The sequence below is a fragment of the Rattus rattus genome, chromosome 16, assembly GCF_011064425.1.
Source record: "Rattus rattus isolate New Zealand chromosome 16, Rrattus_CSIRO_v1, whole genome shotgun sequence".
NCBI classification, from domain to species: domain Eukaryota; kingdom Metazoa; phylum Chordata; class Mammalia; order Rodentia; family Muridae; genus Rattus; species Rattus rattus.
The window spans coordinates 3,361,056-3,374,086 of NC_046169.1; the positions used below are offsets into that span (position 1 = coordinate 3,361,056).

A 13,031-nucleotide genomic window follows, 5' to 3' on the forward strand; every position below is an offset into this window, starting at 1 on the left:
GACTGAAGTCGGGCAGTAGGAGGCTGCTAGACAGCGCTATCTCAGAAGAGTGAACAGCGCATACTCCCACACAAGCACTTGGCATGGCAAGTATTTCCATGCGTTTTATTTTGATTTATTATTTATGAGTTTTCTCACACATAGGACAAGGTTTGTGGGAGGAACATGTCCCATGGTGTGTGAATAACCAATCATAACACTTAGGAATCTCCCCAAAAATCTTTGTAACTATTTTTACCTGCTAAATAATTCCTAAAAGCAATCCAGACTGGTTATTAACTTAAGATATTGAAAATTTGCCAAGCATGTAACATTCAGCCACAGCTACCAACTCTTAAGTGACACCAATGACATCGTAATGACAGAATCGGCGTATGGAAACTTTTGGGAAGGGGGTGCTACTATCTGAAGGAAATCGGTTTAGAACAGGCCTTGTGGAGCACACCCATAGTTCCAGCACTCTGGAGTCGGACACAAGATGCCTGAGAGTTTGGGGCCAACCTGGGCTTATAGTAAGACACTCTCTCAGCCCCTGCCCTAAGCATCAGCTTTACTAATTCCAATTATGAGTTCATATATCTTGGTTCTGGACTTTCAAAATATGTCAGGACCTCCCTCCCTTTGTAGTCACTGGCAAGGAAAACTCTTTAAAAAAAAATAGAACCCTGAATCTTGTGGGTTATCAGTTTAATGTCCTGTATTTAAGGACACTGTCCAGCAATTAACAAAACTGTCAACTCATCGCCAGTGGCTACGAATGTCACTGAAGTTGCACCTATACCCCCATCTCTGATGCCTGGTCTCCTTCCCGCCACCTATTAAAATATCACACGACCATGACAGGTGTGCCGGGACTGCAAACGAAAGTACTGAGATTCTTTTGGTTGTTGTTGATTCTGGTCACAAATCTCTCTAAAAGCTTTGAAAGAGAAACACCTTAAAGCCTATGTTGTACATTATATATGGCCGAGCCCTGGAAAACGTCACGCCTACAAGTGTCACACTTAGGTGCTGACATATAATGCACTATCAGATTAGGTACACAGGGCCAGTTTTTAAAAATTACTTTTAGTTATGTGTATGTGTGCCCATGCGTGTATGTATGTATGTGGTTATGTGAACATGCTTTAGAGGTCAGAGGGGTCGGAAACCCAAGAGCTGGTGTTACAGGCAGCTCTGAGCCACTGATGTGGGAGCTGAGAAACCAACTCTGGTCCTGTGCAAGAGCAGCCAGTGTTCTTAACCACTGAGCCATCCCTCCAGCCCTGCACAGGTCCAGCACTGAAGACTCTTGGGGCTTCGTCAGAAGAGAACAGAACGTCTAGTGAGCACAGCGTCGGGTAGATACTGGCTGGGTGGGGGCGGAGCCTGGCGTGTGGGTAGGGCGTGGCAAGAGTCCAGATGCTAAGAGGAAATCCTAAACAGCCGAGGGGCAGGAAGTTTGCAAGTCGCAGAACAGAAGCAAGCCTTGTGGCTTACGGTCTGTGAGCCCATCAACCTGGGAGGCTGAGGCAGGAGGCCTGCTGCAAGTCTAAAGTCAACCTCCGTCTGCCTCTGGGTCCTGTGTGATGGAATTACAGGCATGTACAAGTATGCCTGACTTACCATGTCTTACCTAATGCCTGAAAGTCACATGTGTGAGCTAAATGGGAGAAGGCTTAGGTTCTATGTGGAAAGTAACTTAGGCTACTGACAAATTTCGTTGTGTCTTAGCATGTGAGTGCATGAAATCTAAGAAGGCAGGAGTGCTAGCCACTCACCTCTTAATTGGGTTTGATACGGTGACAACTACCTCCCTCCCTTCCTCTCTTCCTCCTTCCCTCTTTCCTTCTTGTTATTTTCTCACTTTTGCAGGGCTGGGGATTGAGCCCAAGACTTGCACATGCCAAGCAAACTCTTTGCCAGCAATCTACAGCTTCATTGGCAGCCATTTTGTTTGTCCAAAAGAAAAAAAAAATGGTTTTTTTTTTCAGTATTGTTCAAAGTTAAAAACCTCGATGCCTGTGATACAGGTAATACATCTTGATGTACTTACTATTTATAAGAAAACTGTGAATTAATCCTAGCGGACACATCTTTAGCCAGGATGGGAGAGAAGATTTGCTTTTGGAACACAGATGGGTGGACCATATCTGACGGTGGAGGTTTAGTGGGTTCCAACTGGAGAACAGTGCGGCTCAACATTTAACTTGCTCAGCCCATATTCCCTTGCTGTATCGAGACAGGAAAAAGCGGCAGGCAGAGTGTTTTTGCAGGACGAGCCTCATAGTTGGAACGATGATTTGAGGACAAGATGTGCCAGAATCGGAAATACAGTTTGAATGTGAGTATGGCAACTGAAATAAAGTCTAACAAGCGACAGTTCCTCAGCTCTCGTGGGGACGCTTCTGCAGAGCCCTAGAGATAAACGGTGTTTGCTACTTTACAGGATGGAGGCTGAAAATATTACCTGGAGAGACCAGAGCTGGCAGGAGCCTCGGCTTCCTGACCTAACTGTTAGGCGAGCCTCAACCACCAGGGGGAGCTACTGCAGAACAGAGGGACCAGTGGGAACCTGTTTTTAATTGATCAGAAATTACACATTGTGAAAAGTTTTTCTGTCTTGGCTGGGGATAGGCAGGGATGGGGGAACAACTCCAAGCACCAGAAAGAAGAATGGTATGTGCACGTGAGCATAAATCCCCTTTCGAGACGAAAGCAAACCGCTCCCCTGTTCTTCGTGCTATTTGACGTATTCTGTATCTCACCCTAGAAACCTGCTTATACAGTCACCAGGAAGCCTAAGTGAGTAACTGGCCTAAGACCCCTAATTGTTACATACATGAGAGTAAAAGCATCTTCTCCAGGTAACCGGCTGTTGCCCAGTTCCCTAGTTCACGGACCACTGTGTCCATAAACCAGCAGGATGTCAAACTCCACACTCGTGCCAGATGGGGCAGACATGGTTGGTTTTATTAGCAGGTTAAAGGCATCAGACATGGGGCTAGAGAGACGGCTCAGCGGTTAAGAGCACCAACTGCTCTTCCAGAGGTCCTGAGTTCAAATCCCAGCAACCACATGGTGGCTCCCAACCATCTGTTAGGAGATCTGATGCCCTCTTCTGGTGTGTGTGAAGACAGCTACATTGTACTCATATAAATAAAGTAAATAAAAATCTTAAAAAAAAAAATAAAGGCCTCAGACTTAGATGTTGCTTCTCCTGTATTTTTCTGTAGCCCCACAGTCATTTTTGTTTTGTTGTTGTTTTTCAACTTGACACAAACCAGAGTCACCCGAGAGGAGGGAACCGAGTTGGGAAATTGCCTACAACAGATTGGCACGTGGACAAGTCTGTGGGGGTATTTTCTTGATTGTTGTGGGATGGGGCCATCCCTAGGCAGGTGGTTGGACCTGTGTTATAGAAGAAGGTGGCTGAACAAGCCATGGGGAGCAAGCCAGTAAGCAGCATCCCACCACGGTCTCTGCTTTGGTTCCTGCCTTCAGTTCCTGCCTTGTAGCCCCTCAGTGACGGGTCTACACGATGTGAAGTGAAGTTTACCCTCTCCTCCCAAGTTGTTTTTAGTCATGGTGTTCATCCTAGCGAGAAGAGCAAATTAGGGCAGTTGTAAAGGAGCAAATGGGGTCATACACATACCATACCTGAAAGTATTACCCACCATTTTTAGTCTCAGGCCTTTACTATATACCTAGAGCTACCACATCAAACTGAGTGGCTGAAGATGGACTCCATCTTCTAATCTTTCTTCAGTAAAAGATACAAGAGATGAAGAGCAACAAGTACAACACAACTATGGCTCAGTTAAGGGAGGTCATGTGCACAGTGGCCATCCCGTAACGTGACATCACCTGCATCATTAGAACCTTCTTAAGATTGTGTGAGTAAACTATGATGTTCCTACGAAGGGTGTGTGTGTGTGTGTGTGTGTGTGTGTGTGTGTGCACACGTGTGTGTGTGTGTGTGTGTGTGTGCATGTGTGTGTGTGTGCATGTGTGTGGGCGTGAATGTGTGTGTGTGTGTGTGCGCGCGCGTGTGTGTGTGTATGTGTGTGTGCATGTGTGTGTATGTGTGTATGTGTGTGTACGTGTGTGTGCATGTGTAGTGTGCATGTGTGCAGTGTGTGTGTGTATGTATGTGTGTGTGTGTGTGTGTGTGTGTGTGTGTATGTGTGAGTGTGTGTGTGTGTGTGTGTGTGTGTGTGTGTGTGAGTGTGTGTGTGTGTGTGTGTGTGTGTGTGTGTGTGTGTGTGTGTGTGTGTGTGTGTGTGTGTGTGTGTATGCGTGTGTGTGTGTCGTGTGTGTGTGTGTGTGTGTGTGTGTGTGTGTGTGTGTGTGTGTACAGAGAGCTGGAAGTGCTGGAGAGGATATGAGTACAATAGGTGAATGGAAACCAAGAAGTAGAAGAGCCGGAAGAAATAAAGTAGCAAAATGAAAATATTTGAAAGTAGGATGATGTAACTCTAGTTTCCACTTATCTGCAGGGCTAGCACTCAACAAACAGATCAGAGATTTGGTTTCAGCCTATATTCCTAAAGATTTATCTATTTATTATATAAAAGGACACTGCAGCTGCCTTCAGACACCAGAAGAGGGCGCCAGATCCCATTACAGATGGTTGTGAGCCACCATGTGGTTGCTGGGAATTGAACTCAGGACCTCTGGAAGAGCGGTCAGTGCTCTTAACCACTGAGCCGTCTCTCCAATCCTCAACCTATATTCATAATATAAGAATATAATGTATTAATATATTCTCCTAACTGAATCTTCATTACTGGGTGTAATAGAATTGACAACAGAGTCAATGCTTAAATAACTAATCATTTTTATACACTGTATACAAGCTATACTATAAACTGGGCTAGGCTTTTGCTAATTGTGAGGTCTAACTTGGTGACTATTTTCTGGCCTGACTTTGGCCAGCAGGCTGAGGTAAAAGGATAAATAAGTTGGAGCCGGAAGTAGGTCCTCATAGGAGGTCGTAACATGTGAAAACTAGTAATATTTTATTTTTTAAAAGTAACCAAACTGGGTGTGGTGGCACAGGACTTTACTCCCAATACACAGGATGCAGAGGCAGGCAGATTTCCATGAGTTTGAGGCCAATTGGTGAACCTAGGAAGTTTTAGGACAGTCAGGGCTACACAGGGAATCCTATCTGTCAAAGAAGGGGGTGGGGGAGGGGGAGTATTCAGATCAGCCAAGTCAGGACACCACAGGTGCACACACAGGGATTGATGGAAAGTCTAGGATGGCTCTGAACTCCACATTTGAGTAAGGATTGCTTGCGAATTAATTATATTGTAGCACCATTACGCACCTATATTCAAACTCTCTGAAAATATGCAGGGCAGTGGTAACACATGCCTTTAGTCACTTTTAGGCAGAGGCAGGCAGATCTCTGTGAGTTCAAGGCCAGCCTGGTCTACAGAATGAGTTTCAGGATAGCCAGGGCTACACAGAGAAACTGTGTCTTAAAAACCAAACAAAAGTCTCGGGAAACCAGAGACTGAAATACAAATGTGTTTTCTTTTTTTCTTTTCTTTTTATCGGAGCTGGGGACCGAACCCAGGGCCTTGCGCTTGCTAGGCAAGTGCTCTACCACTGAGCTAAATCCCCAACCCCACAAATGTGTTTTCAAAAAGAGCAGAAACTAACTCACAATTCTAAGATTTCTCAGCCGTACAGTTGCTATCCTTAGTCACTTATCTCGGGGTGGCGGCGCACAGCTCTCCCCACTCTATGTGGAGTATTGGATTGCTGGTGTTAGGTGGGAAAGTGTCACCCCAAACTGTACTGGGCTCTGTCTGCATTGATCCAGCCTGGTTCCTACGTGGGAGGGTGCGTGATCTGGAAAGCCTTCTCGGTAGAGATGTAATTCTACCTGCTGCACACAGACAGGGCCTTGCCCTCCTAGCTCCCTGTGTCCCCTCTGCTCATGGCTTCAGTTTGTCCGCTAGCAGCCTTAGTCTGATCACGTCCCTGCTGCTTAAACTGCCAACCGTTTTACCATCGCTGTGAAGTGGCTGAGTCCTCACAGCCAGGCTTCTGCGATGTCTGTCGAAGCCTCTCAGGCTTGCCTTGTCCATCAGCACCGGTTGGTCCTGTGGCCTCTCTTCAGTTCTCAGGACATCGTGATCCCTTCTGCCTCGGGCCCTTTATATAAGCCTTTCATCCTTACCCACTTTCACAGTTACATTCGAGATCTCTTCTGTCTCGGCACCAACCAGGAAACCTTCCCCGGGCCACCTGCCGCTTGACACCAGTGTTCTGCTGTGTGTGTTAATGGCTCCCTTTTCATTTACCACAGGCCAGCCCCAGTGACGTCTTGATTGTCATCTGTCTCCCTGACAACAAGAGGAGGGCAGACCCTCTGGTAGAACCATGTACCCCAAATCGGAGGCTCTTTAAAGCCTAATTCCAGAGTAAATAGTTTAATCTTGGTCTTCTTTCCAGTTTCCTGCATCACAGAACATATATGTAATCAGCTGTGGTATGTGGCATGCACCTAGGGCTCCCCTAAATGGAAAAATCTTTTTAGCAGTGTTTGGGGGAAAGTCAATAGACAACTTTCCTTTACACCAATGAACCATTTCACTGAAGGAATTAAGCAGTCCGGCAGGGAATGGTGGAATGTGGTTTCATATTCTGGATTAAGAAAGGCTCATTAGGAAGTGATTAGCACGATTTAACAGCATCTGGCAAAAAGGTTAATCTTATGTCCCTATTCTTCCAGAAAGGAGAAACCAAAAGTCCCCAGGTCCCATCAATACAGGACCATGCATGGAGTAGGTGCACACACATCCATGCATAGTATAGATGCACACAACCATGCATGGTATGGATGCACTGCCTTCCCCGTTGGCATCATGTGCAACTGGGAGACGGCTCCTTCCTTCTCTTCCTTTCTCAAGTTCCATGCTTCTCGTGAGGCTCAAAACCAACACAGAGCCAGACCGCAAGAAAGACATACATTTAATGGGCGTTCATTACCTTTTCTTCCGAGTCCCCGGGCTGGCAGGTAATCACCTCATCCCTGGAGCCGCCTGCAAATGTTGCCTTACAGTTGGCAAGCCACTGTTGTCGAGAAAAAGAGAGGTGGGACATGGGTAGATCCACAGATGTCCTAAGAACATTTAAATCGTGGGGTTTGTCGGGAAAAGCTGATCGTGCTTCTAGCAAGAGTAAATACGAGTTCATCTGAATGACTTTTAGGAAAGGAAACTTGAGAGGCGAAAGATTTGCTGGAATTAAAATACCTGCCACAGGTTTTAAACACAGGTTTGTGTTTAAAATACAATTTCTTTTAAGATTTACTTATTTTTATTTATGTGTATGTGTGCTTGCATATATATATATCCATATCTATAGGTATATAGATGTGGATATAGATATAGATAAATAGATATATCATTATAGATATGTCTGGTGCCTGTGGGGCAAGAGAGGGGTTAGAAATCCTAGGATTAGAGTTACAGATGCCTGTGAGCCATCATATGGGTGCTGGGAACCAAACCTGGGTCCTCTACAAGAGCAGACAGTGCTCTAAATTGCTAAGCCATCTCCCCTGTCCTTTAAAATACAATTTCATGACCAGATGTGAAGGCACACGCCTTTAATCCTAGCACTTGGGAGACAGAGGCAGGTAGATCGCTTTGAATTTAAGGCCAGCCTTGAGTTTGTTTTTTGTTTTTTTTTAAACCGGATCATTCCTGATTTAGGTATGAATGAAAATAAATACTTATATGGTTAGAATAATTTCATATAGCTGAGATTAGGAGATAGGATCAACAATTCTCACAGGTGAGAATATTCTGGCCTTGCTGCATACCCACTTCTGCATTGTGGTCAGGAGGCTGCCATGGGGCAGGCTTCTGCCCCTGGAAGAAAGACCATTACAGCAAGGGCTCGGCCATTAAGATGGGGATTCCACCTAAGATGTGGATTGTACTAACACAAGAGTGAGATGGGCAATTCAGGCACCACACAGTGGGCTCTGAAATTCCCACCTCACACCAACAGGTTAATTTGCATCACCAGCCAGAGACAGAGGCTTGTTCTTACCAGCTGACAACTAGTAGCTGGGAAATATAGGCAGGTGGTGAGCCACAGAAATGAGAGGGGCTGGAGAGATGGCTCAGTGGTTAAGAGCACTGACTGCTCTTCCAGAGGTCCTGAGTTCAAATCCCAGCAACCACATGGTGGCTCCCAACCATCTGTAATGAGATCTAATGCCCTCTTCTGGTGTGTCTGAAGACAGCTGAAGTGTACTCATATAGAGTAAATAAATAAATCTTTAAAAAAAGAAGTAAGAGACAGGGAAGTTATGGCGCAGTCTCAGAACTTTTGTCCTCTGAAAGCTCACGGGAGATAAGATATAAGGTACATCTCTGAGTTCGAGGCCAGCCTGGTCTACAGAGTGAGTTCCAGGATAGCCAGAGCTACACAGAGAAACCCTGTCTCAAAAAAACCAAAACAAGTGAACATCCTCCCCCTCCTCCCCCTCCTCCTCTTCTTCATCTTCTACCTCCTCCTCCTCCACCACCACCACCACCACAACTGCAGGGAAAACCTGCAACCCAGTAAGCTGCCAGCCATACAGGATGGACTCAGGGCATGACAGCTTCCGTGGCTGTCATAACTCACAACTTCATAGTAACTTGCAAATAAGATGTTATCAGATGACCAATAAGAGATGGTAACAGCTTTGATTTGAACTAAAGTCCATCTGACTTCAAAATCCATATTCTTTCTTACAGTGTCTGGAGAATTTTATTGGAGGAATTAGATACAAGTAGGTGTCATGCATACACCTTGTCACAGACATAATAGGTGTCATATGTACACTTTGACATGGTTTGTGTAAATTTGACACAAACCTAGACATAACTTGGAAGAGGGAATCTCAGCTAAGAAATCCATTCCCTCAGCTCAATCTGCTGAAAAGCCTATGATGCATTTTCTTAACTAGTGATCGATGTGGGAGGGACTGCCCACTGTGGGTGGTGGCACCCCTACACAGGTAGTCCCAGGTGATATAAGAAAGCAGGCCGAGGGAGCCATGGAAAGTAACCCAGTAAGTAGCACTCCATGGCTTCTGCTTCAGTTCTTGCTTCCAGGTTTCTACCCTGACTTCCTTTCATGATGACCTCTAAAATCAAACAAGCCCTCCTCGAATCCAAGTTACTTCTGGTCATGGTCTTTATCACAGACTGGAGAGCTAAATTAAAATCTTGGATAAAGAACACTAGTTCTAACGCATCTCGAGGGACATACTGACAAGATGCAAAACGTATGTGCTGGTTTCTCGGTGGGGACCTTAGTGGGGTAAGGTTGAAAGTGAACATTGATTGCTCTTTCCTTGGTCCTATTCCAGCCTCTTGGCCTTTTGACCAAGGTCACATGCATTTGGCTATGACCAGCATTATATGTAGTTCTGTCACTCTGAAGTAGGAACTGACAACACACTCACTCACTCACACACACACACACACACCCCACATATACACACATTACATACACATGTACACTACAGATGCACACACACATGCACACATATACACACAGACACACACAGACACACACATGCACACACCACAGTTATATACACACATTACACACATATAGACACACATGCACACACATGCACACACTACATACATACACATACACACACATGGGCACGCACGCACACACACACACACACACACACACACACACACACACACACACACACCACGTCATGGCTGTGCTCTTTCAGTTGTAACTGACTGTCATGCACAGGAACACAGGCTTACCGAGAGTGTGGCCTCCTTCCTGTTGTTGTATGTATCCAAATACTCTTGCAGTTCCAACACGCTGAACTTCAGCTTGTCCAGGAGCCCACAGGAAAGGAGCTAGAGACAGGAAAACAGTTTGCTTTCAAAACGGATGGAAATACCAAGGTCTAGTATACAAACAGGAAAGGAGGAGATGGAGAGTTAAGGGATGAATTTGGCTTCACTTTGGCTACAGACGGAACTGGAAACTAGTTTATAACCCAAGCCTTCCATGGGGAACCTATGTTCAGATATGATACCCATTTTATGGATGACTATTATCAATCAATATCAGCAATATTGCCTGTTTTGTTACGGAGGACAGACCTGCAGAGAGATCTGTAAACTAACTTTGTACTTAACGGCATTTAAAATAATTTAAGATGGAATCATTTTCATACTGCATTCCTTGCTGAGAGACCAACCAGGCTGTGGGGAAGACTTTGTCTCCTCTGACTCTGTAAGCCTGAGAACCTGGGGAGGCTGAGGCTAGAAAAGAAACATTCAAGGCAGAGCTGCAGAGTTCTCTTCATAAACTCATGACCTGATGTCAGGCGGGAGCTGACAGAGGCTGACCTCTGTGAGAGCCATAGAATCACGGACAGTTGCCAAGTCAGGAAGACTCAGAGATGGGCGGAGCCCAGTGCTGGGTTGTTCCTAATTCTCTGAACTGCCTTGGCCTCGGATGGCGATGTTCACTGATTAATCTGCAGGCCTAAGGGCCTTCAAGACTCATGAGACAATTCTACTCTGCTCACAGCTTTTGGAAGTGTTTTTAAAACGGGTCAATGAGAGGACCTGGGTTTGATCCCTGGAACCCATTAGTGGAAGGAGAGAACCAGTCTCTATAAAGTTGTGCGCGCACACACACACACACACACACACACGTGCACACGCACACACACACACACACCACACACACACACACGCACACACACACACAAACACACACACACACCCACACACCACACACACACACCCATACACACACACACACACATGCACACACACACACCACACACCCCACACACCCACCCACCCACACACACACACACCACACACCCACATACACACACCACACACACCACACACACGCACACTATAGTAACAGATCTATACGTGAATATCCCCTGTGCTGGAGGGCAGAGGTACTCACAGTCTCTGCGTCCACAAACAGTGTAGGGCACTCAGAGCAGGAGGTAAGCATCTGGGAAGAGCTCACAAATTTGGACCCGATTCCCCGGAGGTTATCGCCAAGGTAACTGGCTGCATCACAGGTTAGGAAGCAGAACCTCTTTTGAATATTCTGCAAGGCAGGAGAGGGATCGTTCACAAAGGCCACCTTCAACTTGTACACTAGAAAAATAGATTTGTGTTTGTGTGGGGGGGTGCGGACGTTTAAAATAATTTGGGGCATGGGGATGCACACCTGTAATCAGAGACATGGGAGGCAGAGACAGAAGATCAGGAATTCAAGGCCAGCCTGTGTTACATGAGGAGATGTCTCAAAAACAAAGGTAAAAATGGGGTTAGAGAGATGGCTCAGCAGTTAAGAGAACATGCGTGGGGCTCTTGTAGAGACCCAAGTTTGAGTCCCTAGTACACAGCTCCAGGGGAATTCAGACAGAATGCACTGCAATATAATAAAAGCTATATATGATAAACCCATAGGCAACATCATCCTCAATGGAGGAAAATTCAAGGTCATGCCATTAAAATTAGGAAGAAGACAGGGCCACCACCTGTCCCTACTGCTTTCAACACATGCTTGAGGCACTAGCCAGAGCAACAAAACCAAAGAAGAAAATTAAAGGGGTATGAATAGGAGAAGAACTAGTTGAACTATCCATATTTGCAGCTGGTAAGAGATCCCAAAAATTCTCCCAGAAGACTAGAAATGATGATACTTTTAGCAAAGAAATACTAAAATCCACTTGGATACAGAAAAGAACTCAGATAGCCGGGGCAGTTCTGAGCAGAAGAACAACACAGAGGGATCACAGGTCCAGATTCTGAGCAGTATTACAGAGCTGAACCTATACCACCCAGCAGCATATGCCTGAAGGAAATATCACCAAGTGCTGCTGGGACAACTAGATGTCCTTGTGCGGGAGGATGAAATTAGACCTCTCTCTACCTCCCTGCACACAACATCAACTCCAAGTGGACCAACGATGTTAATTTGAAACACAGCGTGCTGAAAGTGACAGATAGCTGGGAACTTAGGCAGTAGGAAAGGCCCTTCTGGATAGGACAATATTTTCTCGGGAGCCAATCACTGACAAATGGGACCTCACAAAACTAAAACACTTCTGCTGCATGGCCAAGGAAAGAACCAACTGGGGGAAAAGCCCGCAGACTGGGAGGGAATCTTTGCCAGCTATCCATCTGAGAGAGGATCAATCTGCATGTACATCTGAAAGGGGAAACAAAACCCAACAGACCAATAAGTCAAGACAGGAAACGATATAATTAAAAACGAGTCATGGAACTGAACAGAGACGGCTTAGAAGAAGAAACAAAAATGGCTAAGAAATGTCTTCAGTGTTTCACATCCGTCACAATTAGATACAAGTTAGAACTACTTGGACCGTTTCTTACTCCAGCTAGAATGGTGAAAATCGAGAAGACAAGGGACAACAAATGCTGGCAGGGAGAGGGGAACATGCACGTATCGTTAGTGGCACTGCAAATGGGTGCAGCCACTTTGGAAACCAATGTGGAGAATTCTCAACAAATAGACCATATGGCCTGGCTATACTGCCCTGTAGCATATACCCTAAGCAAGTGACATCCTACTCAAGACTTGCTCAGCCGTGTTCATGGCTGATCGATCGCAATAGCCATGTGTCTTACTTAGGGTTCCATTGCTGTGAAGAGACACTATGACCACGGCAACTCTTATACAGAAAAACATCTAATTGGGTTGGCTGACAGGTTTAGTCCACTATCGGCATGGTGGGAGCATGGCAGTGTATAGGCAGACATGGTCTGGAGGAGCCAAGAGCTCTGCACATTGATCCACAGGCAGCAGGAGACTGTGTGCCACACTGGGCATAGCGTGAACATAGGAGACCTCAAAGCCCACACCTACAATGACACATATCCTCCAGCAAGGCCACACCGCCTAATGGTGCCCTTCCCTGTGGACCAAGCATTCAAATACAAGTCTATGGGGACCAACCCTATTCAAACCACTACATTGAGAAATGGAGACAA

At 45.8% G+C, this 13,031-nt stretch overlaps 1 protein-coding gene across 1 annotated transcript in view; it reads right to left on the minus strand.

The window, feature by feature from the left end:
- The window catches only part of Fry (FRY microtubule binding protein), a 237,550-nt gene that overhangs the window by 10,604 nt on the left and 213,915 nt on the right, over positions 1-13,031 (minus strand). Inside the window, exons 56-58 of the mRNA XM_032886834.1 lie at positions 10,969-11,118; positions 9,792-9,890; positions 6,988-7,071 (exon numbers count right to left, since the gene is read on the minus strand). Coding sequence (XP_032742725.1) covers positions 6,988-7,071; positions 9,792-9,890; positions 10,969-11,118 — 333 coding nt within the window. The remainder of the gene's footprint in view (positions 1-6,987; positions 7,072-9,791; positions 9,891-10,968; positions 11,119-13,031) is intronic.